Consider the following 23727-nt stretch of genomic DNA (forward strand, 5'->3'; position numbering starts at 1 on the left):
TCCACACAGAGATGGGAAACTCGGATTAGACGTGGTTTTATTTCATTTTTGGTTTCCAGTGAAATGTTCAACCAGGAATTGAAGTAGAAAAAATATGAATCTCAGAAATAAATACCAGCAAATAAAAACAACCATGGTATTATACAGTATAAACGTGTCAAGTAAACGTCCCAGCAGGTATGGAGTCTTGTAGTGAAATGTGTGCGTCTTTGTGTGTCGTATCATTCAAGTGACATGAGGCGGCTTTTTTTTCGGTCCGTGTTAATGCATCAGTGCGTTTCTGGCAGCGGTCACAGTGTTCTTCATCAACATGGCCACAGTCATCGGACCCACGCCTCCCGGAACGGGTGTGATGAAACTAGCTTTCTCTTTCACACCTGTGTCACAAACAAGACAATCGGTTCAGTTACCTGCCATAGGTGCTAAGGAATAAACACACTGATAAAATCGACCTACAGATAAATACATGTTACTCTGGTAAACGTGAGCACACCCTTCACATTTTTCCCTCCTTTGCAACGCTCTTTCCAGTGTGCAAGACAATCACAGGAATAATAGTAAACCATGGTTGTCTATTTTTTTTATGATCATTTTCATTTTTCTATATAAACGTTTTATTTTTGTATTTTATACACCCCAAATCGGCTTATACTAAAACTTGACTTACATTGTACTCCGTTATAGACAAAAGACTAAACCAGGGCTCTCATCCTAGAAGTCCCGGGGACAAGATCCAGTTTTCTTCTTATTTTTATTGTATTACCCTGTTTTTGTGAAGATTAACTATGATTAAATACTGTATATAATGCAGAACCAACGTTCGAAGCTAAAATAAGGAAAAAAAGAAGAGTCTTTAGACTCTACGACCAAAAAGATTTGCATTTTGCTTTTATTGCTGTCCGTTGTGCTAATTCACAGTTCTTATTCCTGAACCGGAGTGTCATTTACCCTCAAAGTCCACGTCCCCAATGAGCCTCAGTTTCCCCGTTTTAGGGTCCATGATGCGGTTGATGCCCACATCAATGACTGCTGCACTTTCTTTCACCATGTCTGCCGTGATCAGCCCGGGAACACCTGAACACAAGGAGGGGTGATAAGGAATTGTACCATGTGGGAATTTGTTTTCCCTCCGAAGAAACATTTGACGTTATTGCCAACATCTCCACTTCGAAGGAAGATGATGATACATGAGCTTATCTTTGTTTTCTTTCGACTAAACCTGGCTAAGGCTAACTTTCTCTCCACTGTGTTGTAGTAATGCCCGTGGCCAATAAATGTTATACTGGTTGATATATTTTGTAGATTATTCCCTTATTTGCAACTCATTCTCTTGTTTGGTGTTTCTGATACACTGGCTGACTTAAGTCTTATTAGTAACAAGGACCTAGACCAAGGCTAGGTTTGGAGTCATTTTAGTGGATAGTAATTCTATACAGCTGTACTTTACATATATACCAGTATATATTGAAAAAAAAACAGCATGCATCTTAGCTTAGCTTACCATAACAGACAAATAATCAACTATAATTACAGTACCTGCAGCAGCGACAATGATGTCTGCCAGGCTGGTTAGCTCCTTCAGTCGCTCCCTCGGCGTACATCTGTGAGTGATGGTCACTGTGGCATCACCTTTGACAGAAAAAACACATGCTGAATTACTAATGAAGGTATTTGCTCATATTTTGGCTAGCTAACAATAAAGTTAAAATTAAGCACATTGTTTATGAAGATGTTTTTTAGTACGCGATGGAGCTTATAGCTTAGACAAGCTTAGTGTGACCCTTGTCATCACACACACACACAGAAAAGAGAACTAGGGTGATGACCAAGGCAGGGGATATCTGGTATGTATGATATGGCTTGTTGACAGCATAAGAAATCGCAGAACGTTCCAGAACGTCCTGGCGCCGTCCTTGCTGACAAGAAAGACAGAGATGGGCCGGTGATGCTGAAACCAGGGCGACGGCGCGTGCTGATTGGTCTACGTCTTGCACAATCTTGAAATGTATAAAAAGCCGGGCAGGGAAAGAAAGGATGCTTTTTCCAGCTGCGCTGTACTAAGACCCAACTTACTGTTGGCATACAGGGAATGCAATTAAGCCCGGACATCTGTATTAGATATTGTTTGTATCAGAAATAAATACTCTGCTTTTTATATACTGGTTTGGTTATTTAGTCTTCCAATATCCTCAATTCGACACCCACGTACGGAGATTCCCGTCACTAAAAAACAACATTAGGTGCACCTGCGCTAATGTAATGCCTTAAGAAATATAATTCTCATTTTTGATTGACACTGTCAGACCGGTATTCATTTAAGTGGTTGTCGTATACAGTGGGCTTACAACCGCTAACATGCGGTAAAATGAACTCATTAGGTTTGATTAGGTTTTCAACTGTGTTACATAACATAACACACATTGTTATCAGCAGTTATTCCGAACACCATGTAAAGCACAACAAACCAAACATAAATCAACACAAATAAAAATACCTATGCATATATATATAAATGTACACATGTTCGAAAGGGAATGGGAAGAAGTCAAGACTTAGCAGTTAAATCGACATATGAAACTAAACAGGTATTTTCAGGTGAGAGAGGAGACTCAACCGGATTAATGTAAACAATAACCTATCAATAATGAGATGTCAAAGGGTTTGACTGACAGACACGCATTCCTATTGCTGTCTTCAGTCAGCAGCGGCAGTGAAAGTCGGGGGGGCTTAGTTACACATAAGACACAATATTGTCAGTGTTGTCATTATGGACCGAATCCTTCTTAAAACACTGATCCCTTCTTAAGTACACACGGATAAAGAAATGTTTACACAATTACACAATGGTAATGATAGCTGTGTGTTGTTTTTTCCCGCCTCCTGGTATGTATGCTTCCATCGGTCACAGCTGAGATGTTGTTACCCCTCTAGAGTTCAGGTGTTCAGCGAACGATAGACCACAAGGAACATTTGAATGGAGTAAGAATGTAGAGGAAGGAAGGGCAAGTCAGAGCACATCACTGCTACCATATTACATACCTGCGTGTGTGTGTGTGTGTCCTGATGCCACTAAAGTAATTTTGGCCCGCTGTTTAACCTCTGATTTGCTCTGACTTTGATGTAATATTCAATAGAAAATGATAAAAATACTAATAATCTGTTCCAGGGTGACAATGTCCTGATTAAAAACAATTTAATAATAATGTTTTAAGTAGCATTTTAACATTTTTACCATAAATGCTGTAATTATGGCCCAGGCGTTTCGCAACCAAAACCATCAATACGACAGGGCGTAAATTGGAAGCAAGTGACAAGGCTGGAATTTGAAAACTCATATATATCTACTTCATATTTAAACTATAATAATGATTCGGCTTGTGTGAGAAAGTCGAAAGGAGAACATAGCTCTCTCGACCACACGGTCATTTATTAAGAAGTATATTGCACAACATTGCAATAGCCGTAAGTAACAAACTACTCAGCTAGCATTAATACTGCTGATGAGTTTATTGTATACAATAGTACGGAAAGTAACAAACTGTGGTGAGACCACCGATGTTGTTTGGTCTAGAGACACTGCCACTGAGGAAAAGACAGGAAGTAAAACTGGAGGTAGCAGAGATGAGGATGCTGAGGTTCTCATTGGGAGTGACCAGGATGGATAGGATCAGGAAGGAGTACATCAGAGTGACATTACATGTTAGAGGCCTTGGAGATAAAGTCAGAGGGCCAGACAGAGATGGTTGGGACATGTCCAGAGGAGAGATGGTGAATATATTGGTAGAAGGATGATGTGTTTCGAGTTGCCAGGTAGACAGGGTTGGATGGAGGAGATTGATTTGCTGTGGCAGTCGGGGTGAGTCTTTTTATTTGCATTTTAGGTGGAGAAAGTTCACTCTGGCAAGGGATGCACATGAATATTTTACTTAATCCCATACGGATTTGTTTTATTAGTAAGATAAAATAAGATATTCCTGGCAGCAGGAATGTACACTTGTCTAAGCAGGATATTTATTGGACAATATCACTCACTTTCTGTCTGTAAGCTGCTCATGCCTTTGACTTAATGTTGCTGTTGCTTCATACTTAAAAGGAAATTCCAGTGAATGCCTCTCCAAATCCTCTTCCTACTTCCTACAGCCTTATAAGGTCAGTTGATCCGTTTATCCCCCCCGTCCCCGCCCCTTGACCCTCACACTCACAAATACACACCCTGGTGTTTCTTTCTTGCACGCAATAGGAAGTTTACGATGATGTAACATGTACTGGAACATGGAAGTGAAATGAACAAACAATGAAGAATGAAATGAATGAGTATGATTAATTGTGGTCAATTACACTGTTGCATCATCATGTACCCTCTCGAGTGCTCTTTCACGGTTGCTGAACGGTACGCTGATGTCTCGTGAGATGTACAGATTAGATCAGGGGTCGGCAAACTACGGCCCGGGGGCCACATGCGGCCTGCCAGTTCCTTTTTAAGTATTTCAACTTTTAACATACAATCTGGCAACATGACTTTCGAGTCGGATGTCTTATTTAGAAAAAAAAAAACAAAAAAAAAAAAGTAAAATTAAATGACATAGTTTGATGTGGTTTGATGTTTAAAGTGCTCCTGAAAAAAGGGACATGCGAACATACGGCTGATAGTATAGTATGTAACACTTTTACAGATAAAATGAGACAAATACTAAATTATAAGCATAAAAGATTGTGTGTTAAATATATGTTCTGGCCCCCCGGACAATTTTGTTAACTTAATGCGGCCCACAAGTCAAAATATTTGCCCACCCCTGGGTTAGATTCATGTTTTTCCTGAATAGTTTTTCAAAATGACCTTATTTTGGAGGTTACACCGTCATATAATGCTGACTCACTTGTGCTGACAATGATCACCACAACACCAATGATGATGGTTGATGTTATGGGAGCTTCCTCTCTGTCGGAGAGTGTAAACAAAAGCTACAGTATAAGCCTACAACGTGCACATTCATGACAAACACATACCCCCAGATCGTTCGTGGTTGCGATCGGTGTGCAGTAACATCGCGATAGGCATCCCAACATTTTTGGAGCGTCCAGCAACCAACACATTCTTTCCCACTGTCTCGATACCTGCAAGGGACATTTTCAAGGGGAAATAGTTGGAGAGAATTATGCTCGGCACCTCGGGGAAAAAGATAACTCAAAGCTTGTATGCGGATGGAATGAATGAATACATTTGTTAACATGAATTTTGCTGCATTGTTTCTCCTTCCTCAAGGTTGAAAAAGGAATGAGTGGTGGAAAATGGGTTATGTTAAGCATCCGACGACTGCAGCCTGATATCTAACTTGACGGTTTATTTCATCACATTTACACATATACATCATTTTACAGAATACCAAATTAACCTTATCATTAACCATCATTGTATACTCATTAAAATTAAGAAACTGAGAAATACCATCAATATAATGTACAGCTTTCACGACACAAAAATGTTAGAAATGGATGGCACTGTATAGTAATGACTGCAGGATACATAAAATTACAATTAAGCACCATCTAGTGGTCTTTAAGTGGAAAGACAACAGTAAACAAGTACCTAGGGGACATTACATAATACTGTTTACCGCTGTTTACTATTATGTATTATTCTATGGGTCATTGGAAGTGGATAGCTGAACTTTTTCATGCAAATACGGGAGCTACATTCATTTGCACCCATGTGATGAAAGAACAGAAATGCAATGCAAATGTTAGTTTTGGTGGTTTACCTGATCTTTTGATGATCTCCCACACAGCTGCAGGCGTGGCAGGCACCATGGATTTCTGGTCAAGACACAGCTTGCCGATATTCACAATATGGAAGCCGTCCACATCCTTCTCCGGAGCTATGGCATTACACACTGCTCTTTCGTTGATGTGGTCTATAAAAGTAGATGGATGCAATTTCAAGCCAATGTTAAGTACTGTAAGGCAACAAACATGGTGCAATAATGATAAATGTTCATCTTCAGGGTGATGTCGGCACACATTTGCATTTGTGTTTACCAGGAAGTGGCAGCTGCACCAACAGTCCGCTGACACGCCAGTCACGGTTCATCTTGTCAATTAGATCCAGCAGCTCCTCCTGGGAGACGGAGCTAGGTCGCAGCACTGTGTCACTGGAAATACCTGTGACGTGCATAAGCATTGCACAAAAAGATAGAAAAGAGATGTAGTCACGCACGTGTTAGTTGGATTAGTTTTGCTGTTTGTCTTTGTGTCAAACATCAATCACGTCCACGCATGCCTACAGATTCACAGAACAAGTCATAAAAAGTGTGTATATCTGACCCAAAGTGCTAGCAGCCCGTGTCTTGTTCCTAACGTAGGTCCGACTGGCTGGATCGTCCCCCACGAAGACCACTCCTAGATGAGGTCTCATGTTACCCTGAGCGACAAGCTCTTCCACGTCACGTTGGATTTCTCTGTGAAGTTGACGAGCCAACGCCGTCCCCGAAATCACCACAGCGGCATGTCTGGGGATGAAAATAGACATTTCAAAACTAATAAGTAGATCTAGTATAAATGGGGTGCACGGCGGAGGAATGGTTTGCGCAACTAGGAGACCCTAGAAGTTCAATTCCACCCTCGGCCATCTCTGTGTGGAGTTTGCATGTTCTCCCTGTGCATGCGCAGGATTTTTCCGGGTACTCCAGTTTCCTCCCACATTCCAAAAACACGCTTGGTTAATTGGCGACTCCAAATTGTCCATAGAACAGAGTGTGAATGGTTGTTTGTCTATATGTGCCCTGTGATTGGATGAGTGGTTGGTGCACAGGCCTCACAGCTAGGAGACCTGAGTTTAATTCCATCCTCAGCCATCTCTGTGTGGAGTTTGCATGTTCTCCCCGTGCATATGTGGGTTTTCTCCGGGTACTCCGGTTTCCTCCCACATTCCAAAAACATGCTAGGTTAATTGGCGACTCCAAATTGTCCATAGGTATGAATGTGAGTGTGAATGGTTGTTTGTCTATATGTGCCCTGTGATTGGCTGGCGACCAGTCCAGGGTGTCCCCCGCCTTTTGCCCAAAGACAGCTGGGATAAGCTCCAGCACCCCCCACGACCCTAGTGAGAGTAAGCGGTAGAACATGAATGAATGAATATAGTATAAATGTCATCACATGCTAAGATAAGCCAATCATGAAAATGTTATCATGCTAATATAACCAGAGTGTAAAATCTAATTCCAGATTTAGTGGACCCAGTACAAAACCTTGTGGCACACCAGCAATGATTATAACTCTTGTAGCTGACCGGGAGAAAACAGGTTTTCTATGGTCTAACTACGAAAATATTCAATTTACAAGTAAGGAATCCGACTTTGTGTGAATTCACTTATCAAGGTCTGGTATGAACTAACCACGATAAAAAAGGGATTACTGTATACCATATATGCGTCAATGTTGCACTAGAGGCGGTTACAATAGGAATATTAATGCATTTGGAGTCAGTCCACAAAAACCTGTACTAGACAGATGGGTAATGGTAAATTGAAAAAAAAAATGTTTTCCACCATAAGGTGCGTGTGTGGAGCTTAGCGGCAAATGTAGCCTTGAGAGTGTCAAGGCTGGAGTGTCAGAAAGTATTTGTACCCGCCACCACTGTATCTGATTACCATGAAATCCAATACGTGAGTTGGATTGGACAATTTGGTTTACTCCTCTGATGGAATTCACTTGAATGCCACCAAAATTTACTAGACCGGGGGTGGCAAACCTGCAACTCTCGAGCCACATGCGGCTCTTTTGAAGGCATGAAAGCATATCAAAGTTTAGTTCATTATGGTATTTGCTGCTTGAGTTAATTACGGTATTTTTGCTAGCATGTACATGCATTGAATGAAAATAGCTTGAAGTTTCCCAGTTGGATCACAATCTTTCCAGCAAATAATTTGTCACACTCGCGCTCAGAATGGCAGGGGAAAAAATGCCCAGTAAAATTACCACCATCAAAATTGACCCCTGTGGTCTATTACAGATGGGCGATGACAAATTGCTATATTTTAGTTTTGCCCGGATGGTGTTGATGGAGTTTGTTATTATGACCATGCCATTCCCTAATAGCAATCCCCCTATCGGCCACGAGACATCATCATCATCTTTGGAAGTGCTATTTTCTTCTGGATATGTAATATTTTGGCACAAAAAAATGCTTGAACTGAGAAAAAGAGACAACGTTTAGCATTTAGCATTGCAGGAAAGCATTAGAGTGATGACTTTTAATATGCACTCAAATGAGATACTTGGTAATGCTAACCTCACAACCTCAGGAAAAGTAGAGACGCAGCATACAGCGGTTGATCATTGGTCTGTCATTCATTTCTGACAGTGTAAGCAGCCATGCAACTGAGTGAATGCGGTCAGCGTGGTCTTTAACGTGTCAACCGGTCAGTGTACATGTTATTATGTGATGTTATGTTATGTTGTTATGTTGTCAAATGTGATTTAGTCACAAGCAAAGTGAGCAGCACCTGCAGTCTCCACGGTGAAGCCGCCTGTCATTCACCTCACTGGTCCATCCCCCAACTACAGTACAACCTCCCTCCGCCTCCCGGGTACTCGTGCGAATAGGCCAACTACAGCTGACCGTGTGAGTCGTTTACCTTGTCGCCGACTGGTGTACGTGTCTCCGGAGACTGTCGCATTTTCTGTGTATGCGCAATTTGGCCCGGCAGCAGTAGTGAGGGTGCGCTAACCTGCTACAAAGCGTGAAGGAGGAGCGTAGCGGTGAAACACAGGACGCCATGTTTGCGTGCGTGCGAGCGTGTGCGCGTAAGCGTTGTCATAGTGACAGTGTAGCTAATGTTAGCTGCTGAACAAGCTATGCTATAAGACAAGAAATGGCTAATTCTGGGAATATAAAACTGGAAACGAAGAATAAGAACAAGAAGAACATTTCTAAAATGGCAAATGTCAATTAATGTCAAGAAATGTCAACTATATTCATTCAATGTAATAATCTGAAATAACCTACATTTAATCATGATTTAATTGAATTAGCCTAAAACAGCGATGTTAGACAAAAAGCTACACATTTGTTCTTCGTGACAAAAAAACGTCCTAATTAAAATGCCATTTTGGATTGTTTGGAATGGTGTATATATATGTAAATGTATATGTTTGGCTTTATTTTTTTTTTGTTTGTTTTGCCTATCAGCTGGGATAGGCTCCAGCATACCCCCGCGGACAGACGGCATAGAAAATGGATTGATGGGTGTTATTTATTGTACTACTGTAAATAATGATAAACAATAGTACTGGACTTTCATACTTTTTGGCCACTAGATGGCGACAAATACGTTGTCACCAAGGAGGGCTAGCCAAGGTATCCCTGGAGCAACAATGCATGCCAACACTATCAGTTCAAATGGCCCAGAGGACATTTATTTACTGTTGGCTGTAATTACCCAGGAGAACAATAAGTGGATGTTAACATAATTAAATTGTCTGTGTGGACTACACTAATGGTTGAAAGAAAATGACCAGTGCACTGTGAGCATTGCCTTGTAAGAGCGTATGTTGTTTTAGAGCAGTAAGATATGAATGTAGCATGTTTTCTATGTTTCATATGTTTATGTCGTGAAAATTGTTGAGCAATAATAAAACTGTGTACAATATACTCAATAAAATGTGCTTTAAAACGGTTTGGTTGAGTTGTTTACAGTATGTGGCACTTTATTAGGTGTGTCTGAAGGGGTTGTTTTGTACAGATGGGTAAACACCCCACCCTACCAAGCTTGCCTAGACAGGAGACTTCATAAAGGATGCTGGCGGCATTTGCACTAAAGCATGCAATATTTAAGTACTCAGTCAACCGACAAAGTATAATAAATCCAAAAACATTCACATTTCCTTCGTAGAGAAAACTCAACCATGTTGCTGCTGATACAGCCCAGTGAGGGTATTCATTGCAATAAGTGAATCCATAGCGTTTCCTGGCAGGAAGACTGTGAAAATGAGAAACAAAAAAAAATCTATTTCCTGTATTTCCTGTGAAATACTGTAAGTTCATCGTAAGGTCAAGAATATGGCATTCCTAAGACAGACAGTGAAACCTTTGGGGTTGAACATGTGTTCCAGATCCCTACCTTATTTGTACATTGAAATGTATAGAAAAATGTGCATGCTAGGTTAATTGGCGACTCCAAATTGTCCATAGGTATGAATGTGAGTGTGAATGATTGTTGCTGACCGGTCCAGGGTGTACCCAAAGTCAGCTGGAATAGGCTCCAGCGTACCCCCGTGACCCTAGTGAGGATAAAATGGATGGATGGATGAAAAAAATGTTTTAGGGTCGCCCTATATAAAACTTTACAGGCAATTTTGTCTACAAATACACAAACTACTGCTAATATCAAAACCTTTTTTCTTTCTCAGATATTTATCTCTCATCTCCTTTTTAACCTTTTTTTCTTGTCACTACAGTGTAAAAACAAGTAAAACATCAAAGCAAAACTCCGCCTGAGTGATGACGCATAGAAGCTGCAAGCCAATGTCACAAAAAAATCCATAAAATGCATAGAATTAATTATTTTCTGAACTGAACTCTGAGTCACATACGACTTAAGGCATATTTGCCCCCCCCAAAAAACTCCAAATTGTTTCATCTTAGAGGCATCCCATTGTATTAAACCTTCAAACTAACTTAAACTGAACTCATCCTGGTGTTTTTCTGAAATAGGCCAATGTTGCCGCCATATTAGTTCAGGGAATCCTGCCCAGTGCACAAACCAAGTAAAGAGGGGGGCTGAGATTTGCCTGAATAGAATAAAAAAAAAATCTACTGTTTACATTTGTCAACCGCTTTGTTCACTCAAAGGGTGACTCACTTTTGCCTCTTGACAAGATGGTACAGGCTTAGCGGGAGCTTGTTTTCAAAGTTGGGAGGAACATGATCTCATGATATATCCTGCTTCTTCTTTGTTTCTGCACCACATGTTGATATAATTAAAAGAAAGGGCCCTATAATCTGAAATTGTTACTTGTTTTTAACTTACCAATGGGATTTCATGGGATTTCATCAGTGTCTTCACTAGGGGTGAGGTTCATATGAAAGTAGGTTGCACTGCTCAGAAGAAAAAAAGACAACAATGATCATAATACTGGAAGCGGATACTGTGAGCAGATAAAACAACATTGTGTAAAACAATGTGATAATTGATGTGATTTGTGGCAATATTTGTTTTGAAATATGACCACCACCCCTTTACTGTTTAACTTATTTTTACACTTGTGTATGCAGTATGTAGTAGTATAATGTAAGTAGCTAGACATCATGCATCCCTAACAACTGTTATGATATTTTTCAGTGTGCTGTGGCCGTAGCCTCGGCGCGTTGAACAAATTAGATGTCGCTTAAATCCACTGTGGAGTAAGGAAACTCCAACAGGCGTGGGTGAAATTCTTCATAGCAAGTAATATGTTCCACCCAACGACTGAACGGAACACTCATGTCTCAACTAGACACAGACTTTATGAAAGGGGAATTTGTTTCTCAAGAGTATCATTACTCATTTGTACAGGTTTTTAAGCTGATAATGATGCTCCTCCCGAGTAGAGTGGAACCTCTAAAGTTGAACATGAGGTTGATTCTTAATTTTATGCACATGCATCACAAGTTAAACAAATGTCAAGGTTCAAACCATTGCTATTCGTGACATCAGCATCGAATTAGACTTCAGCTCAGTGAACCACTGTAGCAGAGAGGACGTGTGATGATAACCGTACGACCATAAATGCAACTCTACTGGAACACTGTGTTTATCTAGCTGCTCGGAGTGGTCATTTCCTAACAAGTATGCTGTATTGTACAACACAGTCGAAACAGAACCAATGTTGTAACAGCAGTGAGGTGCAAACTGTTCAGCCAAAATTAATACTGCTGATGAGTTCATTGTAAACAACAGTATGGCAATACTTCAAACGCAGCTACTGTCATTTTGTTGCATTAATAAAAATGTTTTTTTGACCCAACACAAATGAGGTATTTGCTTTTGTAAATCATGCACACGGCTACTATTCTTTGAATAGTGGCGTCATTTAATGCAATTGCGGTAAGAGTAAATTTGCTGATATACGATAAAGTAACGGGCGGCACGGCGGACTCGTGGTTAGCGCGCAGACCTCACAGCTAGGGGGCCAGGGTTCAATTCCACCCTCGGCCATCTCTGTGTGGAGTTTGCATGTTCTCCCCGTGCATGCGTGGGTTTTCTCCAGGGTACTCCGGTTTCCTCCCACATTCCAAAAACATGCTAGGTTAAATGGCGACTCCAAATTGTCCATAGGTATGAATGTGAGTGTGAATGGTTGTTTGTCTATATGTGCCCTGTGATTGGCTGCCGATCAGTCCAGGGTGTACCCTGCCTCACGCCCGAAGACAGCTGGGATAGGCTCCAGCACCCCTGCGACCCTCGTGAGGAAAAGCGGTAGAAAATGAATGAATGAATGAACGATAAAGTAACCAACATTCCCGCAATACCTATAAAACTTCACTAGGGGTCAGCAACGCTCTGCAAACACGTTCGTTCTCCCTCCCCATTATACCGTACAGAACGACTTTTGGGTGAGTATTTTTAAAATGTATTATACCGTGTTTAAACTGTTTATGATCATATGACAGTTAGAAATGTTCAGTTTTAATTTAAAATGCCCTCTAAATGTAATAAAGTTTTATGACGAACCAGGAAGTAATTAAGTTACTCTGAATGGATTAGACATGATAATGGATACTGATGGAGATTCCACTGCTCCCCAAATGATCCTCCCTGCCTCCTTTCTTCCCTCCCCCCTTTCCCAAACGCCGTTGCTGACTGGTTGCGCTGCTTACGTAACACATATAGAACCCTGAGCACGTTGCTGCGACCACAATGCATAGCAACACGTAGTGGGATTAGACAGCATTATGGAGGCATTGATGGAACGACCACACACACGAATCCAAACAATCAATGAATTTATGAGGTTGACATGGATTCCTCTGCTTTGACGCGATGACTGTAAAATGTATCCCACAATGTACAATATACGCATGCTGTAGGTTGTTATTAAATCATGGGCAATATATGAATGTAGAATGCAAATCCAAATCATCTTGGATGTATATGTCTTTTATTTGTATAATTATGTCCTGTATCCCGAAGCAGATTGACCACAGCTCCCCGCCTCCCCCTCCTCTATCCCAAAAGCTGTCATCCCGAGCGTGCTCGCCTCGCAATCCCTAAACGCCCGGATGATAAGAAGAGCCAGGCGACGTGCGCGGCAACATGGTGGCGTGAGTGGCTTCCAGTGAGGGCAGACATCACTCTCCCAAGGCACGGAGACAGCCAGGGGCAGGGGGACGACGTCAGACGACCACTGGAATCTGTGACATATTCGACGCAGAGCAACCTCAGTGGGAACATACGGACGGAGACTTGGAGGCGACACACGGCGGTGTATTTCTCCCCCGCTTCCTCCTGGAGGTGTTTTGTCGGTAAGTACTCATTATTAAAGATACAACCGATGACCTTTAACCTTGCATTGGGCGCCATTGTTGTCTTATGGGCTAGTATTTATTAGTAGCTAGCTTGTTGTGTGAAGGAAGAACAGGCCTGTCGGGTGAACGCATACGTTTCAATCAGCTCCCGAGTCTGAAAGTCACGCTGCCTTCTCGCTGGTGAAATGACACTTAAGTGTTGCATTTCGCTGCCGAGTGGCGACATTTTTCTACCATCGTCCTGTGGCACGTTGCAAGCCGAGTGAATGGAAGCGTAGTTGCACGTGTGGGACTTCCCAGCCGAGTGTGCGCCCACAATAGCGCATATTTTTTTTTAACAAGAAAGCCTCTCTTCAAAGACTTGGACAGGTCGCCAGTCGTAACAAATGTGGTAAAGTGGACACGCCAAGCGAGGGAGAACGCTCGGTGGAGACGTTTTCACCAGGTGTCTGGCCATTTCACTGTGAATCACGCGAGTTCCTTTCACTCCGTTGGGCAGGGAAAGCCACTGGAGTGCTTGGCGTCGAGGCGGATTTGCGCATGCGCACTCTGCCTCATTGACCAATATTTTGGGGATTTGACACCACTTTTGGACACGCTACTAAAATATTGTACTCAAGTAAAAGTACAGATACTTTGCTTAAGTTTTACTCAAATGCAAGTAAAAGCACAGCTCTAAAAATCTACAAAGGCAAGGGGGTTAAGTCTTACAGTCTAAACAAATACTTAAAGAAGACACAAGATGGAGAAAGTACAAAATACTCAATCAAACAGCTGGGGATTGCAGTGATAAGTCTAGTAGCATGTTGTATCTTCTATTTAATTGAGCCATAGTTTCTCGGGTAAAGCCCAGCCAATTCAGATACAAACCTGATGCATGTGAGGAGCCAGACACTCATTATGCTTCTCCTACTGGGGGGTACCAATCCTATTGTCAACATGATACATTTCCACCACAACAGAGTGGGCATGCAGGGGGTGGAAAGAATAGCAGGAACACCCTGCAACACAATCCTTCTATTAGTGACATGAAAATCACAAAATGAAGAAATATTACAGTCAGAATGTATTTATAGCTAGGCTATTGTTCTTTATTTCAGGCAACTAGTAACACGGGACACTTTTCTGGTGCTGTAATGGCTTAAAAATAGCATTTATAGTGTAGTATAATTCAAAGCACACGCATACACTGTAGTGGTGTTTTGGGTTGGAGTGGTCTACAATTTAAAACAGAGGAAGTGATGGTCAAAAAGGAGTTTGTGAGTTAATAATCAATCCTCGTATAACGATAAGAGTGCAAGAAAGGACACAACTTTGTTTCTGTTGTTTGCAGTCAAAGAAAAAGGTGTGTCAGAGAAAACACTAGTGGTTTCGGGCAACTTGGAAAGTTTCAAAAACGAAAAAGACACAGATTGTCTGTCTTGTCAAGCCATAAAAGCAGACATAAAAACACATTCTGATAAGATAGGCAGATTAATGACTTCCGTCTTTTCACACATTCTGCCGGTGTGACTGAGACCTTGTTCATACTGAAATGCTCTTGGGATTTTTTTGGAGGGCGGTTTGGAAAAAAAAAATGTGTATCCACATTGTGCTGGATTAGTAAATATTGGCTTCCAGATGGGAACGGATCACTGGCTGACAACGATGTAAAACACTAGGTACACCTGCCTACGTGTGGACATGGGTCCATTGTCTTTGGCTTGTTTAGAGTTATGACGAAGTGGACTTACTTCTGTAAGTTATTTTTGAGTATAAAACAACAAAGTATGTCAACTATGGTGAGTCATGTCAGTCAAAATATTAAGTTATTATATTGGCTTGTCGACTTGTCATTTCTGGTCACCTGACTGCAAAGGGGCGGTGATGTCATTGTTTTCAGAAAGTAGCCACTTTGTTGTCTGAATGGGAACTACCAGCCAGAGTTTTTCAGATTTTCCAACTGTGGAAGTCGTTTTGGGGAAAACAAATCCACAGTTTCTGGGCACCCAGAACGCTGTTTGCAAGTGAATGAAAGGCTGAAATGGTACTTTGCCATTTTGACCTGAAAACGTTTCTGTGTGGACAGCTCCTGAGCTTCATATGATGAGGAACATGCCACTTCTGGCCTCTCCCTTACTTATACTTCAAATCATCCATCCGTCCATCCATCCATCCATCTTTCTAACAATAGGGAGCTAATAATGACTGTATTTGCATTTGCCCACACCCTTTCACCCATGTTTGTATTGCAGAACCAGCGAGTGAGACGTTTGTATACTGTTAAAAGGCGTGGCTTACCATGCTGTTTTTAATCCAAAGAACCATTTCATTTCAAGTTCAATATTTGTTTGCATTGGAAGCAGTCTAACTGGCTGGTTTGGACTTTGTTTTTTCTGTGAACTAACATGTCAAAACGAGGGCCTTAAACAGTGCTTTATTGTTCTCATCTGTAGTTTTTACACCTGTATGATCATTAAGAATGTTACAGCATTGCATAAAATATTGACTGTACAGTTAAAATATTTTAGAATGGAGATAGTTATTTCAGTTGATATTATTTCCTATGGCAAATATTGTCTTTAAAAAATATATAAATTGTCTAACATCCTGGAATGGATTATGGATTGTTTTTGACTTGAAAAGTTCCACCGTATTAGTCATTTCATTTCGTCTTCTTAGTCTGGCTTTGTGCTCCAACTAGGAAATAAAACTAAGAAATTCCCAAAGAAAGTGTGTATAGTGATTGTTTATATGTCAGAGGTATTACAGTTAAGTTGCTCTCTATTTGTTCTCTGCTCTCAGCACAAGCCCCCACCACACCCGTATGAATCTGAAATAGATGTTTTGCAGCCAGTTGTAGTCTTACTGATGGAATACCTGTAGACAGCGTGTTCACATCGACCATGATTCTTGTGGTGTTTCCTATATGAGAAGATCCCCTGTTGAAACACTGCTATTATAAATCAGTGGCAAAGGAAATGACGGCTTGTCTCTGTGGACAATTTCCTAAGGTTGGTTCACTGATGTGTTAAGGACAGTTTTGATTAATAAGTGGCTGTTCTTGGACCTTTTTGCCAAGAAAAAAAGGAAAAAAATTCTGTGGGTGCAGCCTCAGCTGAGACCACATCATCGTATTGACACAAATGCTTCATAGCAGACAGCAAATAGTTGTTATGTCATTTTTGGTAGTTTAGTGTTGGAGCTGTTGTCCAAGTGTCGAGGAACAGTGGTGGTGTTGGGCGGGTGTATATTGTGTAATGTTGTGTAACACAGAGTACAGAGTCAGACCAGTTTTCATGGAGCCGAGCTGCATGTTGACAGATCGGGGAGACTTTATGCCATTGAGGCATATTCTTTGCTCATTGGAGTGAGTTGAGAAAGTACTATATTGACCTGAATGCTGTATGTCACATTGTCTGCAGAGATATGTACAAGGAGCCTCTTTTATTCTGTGTATTTTGAAATTGTCAGTCGTAGATGAAATGTGTCTATAATCTAGGTACATTAATCCATTCCAATGCAGCGAGATCAACACAGACGTTGACCTCATATAACTCGCAAAACACAAAGGTGGTGTCTGTGTTGATCTCACTCCCACATTGTCTTATCTTTATCAGAAATCACAAACTTTAAATCAGGAGAGTTCAAACGAGGGCTGCATATTGAAGGGTGCACAGGATGCCTTGATGTTTGGATACTGTATGTTTAAAAAAAAAATGTAAAAAGCTTCAACTTAAAAAAAAAATACTACAAACATAATTGAAGACAAAGCTCTGTGTTGGTTAACAGTGTCAGTATTCAACCTTTTTCTTTTTACATAGTGCCTTTTATCTCTATTTTCCACATTTCTACGATGTGCCGCAAGCCCAATAAAAAATGAGCTGCAGACTGCCAATGGCTTCCAGACTGCACTAGGGACACCCCGCAAAAAAAAAAAACACAAAAACTGCCGGAGATCTGTTGCAGAGGTTGTTTGTCATGTCAAACTCTACAGACGCTTACGTTTTTTTCAGGTTTCAAGACCTGCTTCATCCGTACATTTTGCTGGTTTCAGTTTTGGGCAAAATTTTAAAAGTTTGGACACCCCTAAAGTGTTCATTTATCCTTTTCATTCATCATTTCGAATTATTACTTATGGGGAAAATGATTTGGCTTTTCAGTTTGAAACTAATTAAAGACGCTACCCAAGGTTCTGCTATATTTGGGTCAATACAATAATACTTGATGCCAGACGTTGCTCCACGTCTGATTTCTATATCCACTTTTTATCTGTAATTCATTCACTCGAGGCCAAGCAAACCACACCACCAGAGCAGTTGCACCACAGTATGTTAGTTAAACCAAACAACACAAACAAGAGTGAACACTGCCTCTCTTATCAATTTCTTGCCCTGGCAAGTCTCGCTCATCCTGTCAGACCTGCACCTTTTGAGACTTTTGCTGTTATTGTGAAACGGATAGGCTCAGGTGGGGTGGTGAAATGCTCATCACATATCTGTCACATTCAAACTGCATCATCATGTTGTAGTCTCTTTACGGCTCTCTCTACTATTATATTGTCTAAGAAATGTGTTTGTTAACATTCAGAGCTATGCGTTTGAAAAAGAATAAATGTATGGGTTGTAATGCCAGGAGGTTGACTTCACCCTTTGAGTTGTGGAAGTCTATTAGTGGTTTATACAAGTGGATACCTGCTGTTTGGTTATAATGATCATGCCACAAGTGTAACAATAGGTGACCATCTCATTAAAAAAACAGGACTTATGGAGCAAAAGCGTATTGGAGTTCTCTTTTGGTTTCCATGACAATACTGCAGGATGCCGGCGGGTTCTTGTTGCTCATGTCTGGCAGTGTCACAGTTGCAGTAACAGAACAGTCTGTCTCTCTGGTCGTCCCACCTCACCCTCGGAGCACAATCACACTGTTATGTCCAAGCTCATCATGGCGATGACAACATCACGTGACTGCGTAGGCAGAGAGGAAAGCATCATGCTGTGTGTATGTACAGTGGGGCAAAAAAGTATTTAGTCAGCCACCAATTGTGCAAGTTCTCCCACTTAAAAAGATGAGAGAGGCCTGTAATTTTCATCATAGGTACGCTTCAACTATGAGAGACAAAATGAGAAAAAAAAATCCAGATAATCACATTGTTTGATTTTTAAAGAATTTATTTGCAAATCATGGTGGAAAATAAGTATTTGGTCACCTACAAACAAGCAAGATTTGTGGCTCTCACAGACCTGTAAGTTCTTCTTTAAGAAGCTCCTCTGTCCTCCACTCGTTACCTGTATTGATGGCACCTGTTTGAACTGGTTATCAGTATAAAAGACACCTGTCCACAACCTCAGACAGTCACACTCCAAACTCCACTATGGCCAAGACCAAAGAGCTGTCAAAGGACATCAGAAACAAAATTGTAGACCTGCACCAGGCTGGGAAGACTGAATCTGCAATAGTTAAGCAGCTTGGTGTGAAGAAATCAACTGTGGGAGCAATTGTGAGAAAATGGAAGACCTACAAGACCACCGATAATCTCCCTCGATCTGGGGCTCCACGCAAGATCTCACCCCGTGGGGTCAAAATGATAACAAGAACGGTGAGCAAAAATCCCAGAACCACACGGGGGGACCTAGTGAAAGACCTGCAGAGAGCTGGGACCATATTAACGAAGGCTACCATAAGTAACACACTCCGCCGCCAGGGACTCAAATCCTGCAGTGCCAGACGTGTCCCCCTGCTGAAGCCAGTACATGTCCAAGCCCGTCTGAAGTTTGCTAGAGAGCATTTGGATGATCCAGAAGAGGATTGGGAGAATGTAATATGGTCAGATGAAACCAAAATAGAACTTTTTGGTATCAACTCAACTCGTCGTGTTTGGAGGAGAAAGAATGCTGAGTTGCATCCAAACAACACCACACCTACTGTGAAGCATGGGGGTGGAAACATCATGCTCTGGGGCTGTTTTTCTGCAAAGGGACCAGGACAACTGATCCGTGTAAATGGGAGAATGAATGGGGCCATGTATCGTGAGATTCTGAATGAAAACCTTCTTCCATCAGCAAGGGCACTGAAGATGAAACGTGGCTGGGTCTTTCAGCATGACAACGATCCCAAACACACCGCCCGGGCAACGAAGGAGTGGCTTCATAAGAAGCATTTCAAGGTCCTGGAGTGGCCTAGCCAGTCTCCAGATCTCAACCCCATAGAAAATCTTTGGAGGGAGTTGAAAATCCGTGTTGCCCAGCGACAGCCCCTAAACATCACTGCTCTAGAGGCGATCTGCATGGAGGAATGGGCCAAAATACCTACAACAGTGTGTGAAAATCTTGTGAAGAGTTACAGAAAACGTTTGATCTCTGTCATTGCCAACAAAGGGTATATCACAAAGTATTGAGATGAACTTTTGTTTTTGACCAAATACTTATTTTCCACCATGATTTGCAAATAAATTCTTTAAAAATCAAACAATATGATTATCTGGATTTTTTTTTCTCATTTTGTCTCTCATAGTTGAAGCGTACCTATGATGAAAATTACAGGCCTCTCTCATCTTTTTAAGTGGGAGAACTTGCACAATTGGTGGCTGACTAAATACTTTTTTGCCCCACTGTAAATATTTGAGTGAATGTGTGTGTATATTCTTAAAGGGGAACTGCGCTTTTTTGGAATTTTGCCCAAAAAACATGAATACATATTTCTTTCCCTTTTCTGTGTATTATAACATGAGAAAGCGAATTAATATGAGCTCGCTTACAATACACATCTATATTTCGACAATGAAGCCGTCTAAAAGGATTGTGAATGATGGGCAAAATTCCAAAAAAAGTACAGTTCCTCTTTAAGCCCGGGTTGCCAAAATAATGTTTTTTAAATGAAAAATTCGAATTTTGGAAAACACCAGTAGATTTACACAGACTGTCAAGCATGAGTCACCGCAACAAATGGCATTATAACCCCTAACAATGAGCTTGTTTTACCCACTCACAAGCCTGCCGAAATTCCCTTCTGGAAAAGCCAATATAGCAAGAGCAAATTGGACAATCATATGGGAAGAAATACTGAAAGCAACAGTTGCAAAGGAAGCGTGTAAAATGATGAAAATCAATAAGTGAAGAATCACGCAGGCACAAAAAAATGCTGATCGACCCCCCCACTCCACCAACTTCAATGTGAGTTTGAGTGTAGACAAAAGGTTATAGAGCATAGGATTTTATTGTGCTTGTGTGAACACGGCCGAAGGCATAGCAACAGATCAGATTCCGAAGCCTTTTTTTTTTTTAGCGTTTCACACCTCTGTATGCCTCGCCTACTTGCTGACCCTTACCAAAACCAAACCGGGTGTGAAACCTTTTGACAACTCCTCTCCACAGACTTACAAAAGTAATGTATTCATATGGTGGGACATCAGTTAAGGAAAGACCTATTTATTGATTGGTTAGTTGTTGACAGTGACAGTGTTGACAGAAAGAGGCTGAAAAGAAACTCTGACAACTTAGAGGTACTCTTTGCCACTGTACTGTCTTGACGGCATTAACTTTTAATGCAAGCCAAGCATTATGTACCGCCAATAAGTCCTATTGCTTCTCTGCGACTGCTTTTGTGTATGTGTGCGCGTCAAAGGCATGTGCATGTGTACGAGACAGCCATGAGTGACAACCATTAAAGGCAGTCATGCCATTTCGGCCGAATGGCAATTTCTGTTTTTTTGGCCAATTATAATATATATTTTTATTAATCTTTCCTTCTAAACCACTGATGGTAACATTCTAGCCAGTGGTGTTCTTATATATTTTTGTTAAAAAAAATTGTTGAGGCAGTTGGAGGGTAGTCCCTTTAAAACACAGTGTGACTCTGAGGGTCAGTCACCATTTAAATTAATCACAACTGTTTCAGAGTTTTAAAAGTGGCGGTTCAGCTTTGCCTCAGCATCACGGGGGGTATGCCATTGCTTTTGTAGCTGTGTATCTTTGGCTCGCTTTCACCCTCTCAGGCCTTGAGAGCTGCGTTAGTATTTTCTGGTGGGCTTCTGGGAGCTGCATGGTCACTATCAAAGTGTGGTAAACAGAGTGTCTCTTGTTTGGCTGCTGATGTGGCGTCAACTATGCTAATGACAAAGCTTGCTGTTAAACTGCAAGGCAATCCCCTTTTACATATGGAACACAGTGCCGACATTGTTTTTCCTGCTCTCCCCCTTTACAAAATGTTATGTTTGTTCAGGAGTGCCCAGGGCTTGTTTGACTTAATTGAGTCATGATTTTGCTGCTCCGGGACCGGGTCATTTTGGGTATTTGGGGAAAAATTAGTAACTCTCTACATGAAAAATGGGCAAAATTGTTTGCCTGGAGTCATGTCGGCGACATACATCACCACTATTTTCGTGTAATTTGCCTCAACATGTCTACTTCCCTGTAAAACATAGCATACATTGTAAGATTTTAAGGTGTTGTTTTTAAATCCAACAAAGCATCATCCTTATCTTATTTGTGCCTTGATTTGTATACATTTGTATAGCAGCAACCTTCACTCAGTTAACTATAGTTGCCAGGTTTATGGTCTACAAAAGCATATTACCCCCGAGGTCTCTAATTAGTCAAAAACATTGTCCACAGCTTGGCGGTAGCTTAATTTCATACACACCACCACTGAGGGAAACAGCCTGTAATAAATATACTAAACTGCTTCAATTGTATTTCCTTTTAAATGGATTTGTTGTCATTTGTGTGCCCGGTTCGGTTGAGTTGAGGTAATATCGTAACTAGTCATTTCACCTGATTTTTGATTTATTCAGAATTTATGTGCTTTTCATTTTATCCATTTTCATTTTATACCTGTCCAATTTCTATGTGACACTCTTGTGTCGTTGTTGTGTTGCGAGCAGCCTGTTTGCTTTGGTCCACACCGCCATGTCAGTAATGGTCTGGGTCAAAATTTGACTGTAGGGGCCAGGGCAGGGGCTCCATTTAAGGATGAGCAGCTGGCTCACTGGTCGCCGCTCATGTGACGCTGCTATTTCCAGCCAAATCATTCCCGCTTCCCGACGTCTTTAGCAACTAGGCCCGAGCGATAGACATGTGACACCTCAGGCAGCGAGGAGGAGGTTGAAAGTTGGGGCAGGTACCGGTAGTTTGTCTGAGGTGACATCCAGCCATCTGAGAAACTGGGAGGGTTGAACAATGGCATGCTGGTCGATTTAGTGCAGATGGCTGAAGATAAGGGAGGAATGAAGGTATGCAGTGTGGAAGACAATGACTGAAATTTAACCTCAGTCCTACAAACAAACATATGAAAGCAAATTACTTAGAACTTAGTTATTTAAAGGTTAGTTAAAAAGTACTTAGTTATAGTTACTAGTTACAAACTTGGAACAGATGATGGCAGTTTTTTGTGCTTTTTTACTGTTGCGCAATGGTGTTAAAACTCCCATGAGACACTCTATAGAGGGCCATAAAGATATGATAAAATGAGAATACTGCCTTGCAATTCTAAACAATAACACACTGGAGACAATGTACTGGAGCATTTGTTTTCCCTATCCATCTGTCTGCCAACCGGTTTAATTAACAAACTCCCATGCACCCTTGCGAGTGTCGAGATCTGGTCCAGTGTTTCGTGACCAGGACGAAAATCGTATTGAGCTTCTTGTAGCAGAGGTGCGACCAACAGCCATACCCTTCTCTCCAGCACCCTGGAACACCACCACCCCAGTCTGCCAATCCAAAGGTACTATTCCCGACTTCCACACAATGTTAAAGAGACTTGTCGGCCACGACAGTCCCTTAACATCCAGAGCCTTGAGGTATTCAGGGCAAAACTCGTCCACCCCGGAGCTTTGCCACCGGGGAACATTTTTGACCACCGCAGATACTTAAGCCACGGTGATGGAACTGTCCGCGTTCGTATTCTCTCACTCTGCTTCCTCTTTGGAATGTGTGTCAGTGGGATTGAGAAGGGCCTGAGGCGGGCCTGATGACGCGACGTTGCAGCATTTTGGCCCATCATTGATTTAGATGTTAGACGTGTGAAAATGGAAGAGACCGGGTTATTTGGGAAATTTGAGTCATTCATAGCATGTAAACTTGATATTGCTTTCAATTCTGATCAGAAACAGATTGAAAGCACCCAGATTTGGATACTTTTTTTTCCATCTACTTACTGGTTCACTGCCGAGAACATTATTGTGATCATATCCCGGTACTGAATCATGTGATTAAGATCCGATTAAGCTCAGTCTGTTATTTGCC

General features: G+C 41.4%; 2 protein-coding genes across 5 annotated transcripts in view; one reads left to right on the forward strand and one right to left on the reverse strand.

Moving 5' to 3' along the window:
- Positions 1 to 64: 64 nt before the first annotated feature.
- mthfd2l (methylenetetrahydrofolate dehydrogenase (NADP+ dependent) 2 like) lies at positions 65 to 8782 on the reverse strand. 2 transcript variants are annotated; one of them, XM_058071761.1, is made up of 8 exons: positions 8634 to 8782; positions 6322 to 6506; positions 6037 to 6159; positions 5760 to 5912; positions 5008 to 5115; positions 1537 to 1629; positions 949 to 1074; positions 65 to 377 (listed from the first exon to the last, which is right to left on the reverse strand). In XM_058071761.1, the coding sequence occupies exons 1-8, from the start codon at positions 8774 to 8776 to the stop codon at positions 262 to 264; spliced, it is 1047 nt and encodes a 348-aa protein (XP_057927744.1). In that variant the 5' UTR covers positions 8777 to 8782; the 3' UTR covers positions 65 to 261. The 2 variants fall into 2 exon arrangements, with proteins under 2 accessions (XP_057927744.1, XP_057927743.1); XM_058071760.1 differs by lacking the exon at positions 8634 to 8782 and adding an exon at positions 8502 to 8578.
- Positions 8783 to 12908: 4126 nt separating this feature from the next.
- slc20a2 (solute carrier family 20 member 2) overlaps positions 12909 to 23727 on the forward strand; it is a 43572-nt gene continuing 32753 nt past the window's right edge. The window contains exons 1-2 of one of the 3 annotated variants that reach the window (XM_058069559.1): positions 12909 to 12990; positions 13173 to 13501. In XM_058069559.1, the coding sequence (XP_057925542.1) occupies positions 12932 to 12990; positions 13173 to 13501 (388 nt within the window). In that variant the 5' untranslated portion in view covers positions 12909 to 12931. Of the gene's footprint in view, positions 13063 to 13172; positions 13502 to 23727 lie in introns of those variants that run through there. The other 2 variants (XM_058069558.1, XM_058069561.1) reach the window with 2 other exon arrangements.

The sequence above is a fragment of the Doryrhamphus excisus genome, chromosome 4, assembly GCF_030265055.1.
Source record: "Doryrhamphus excisus isolate RoL2022-K1 chromosome 4, RoL_Dexc_1.0, whole genome shotgun sequence".
Classification (NCBI taxonomy): Eukaryota; Metazoa; Chordata; class Actinopteri; order Syngnathiformes; family Syngnathidae; genus Doryrhamphus; species Doryrhamphus excisus.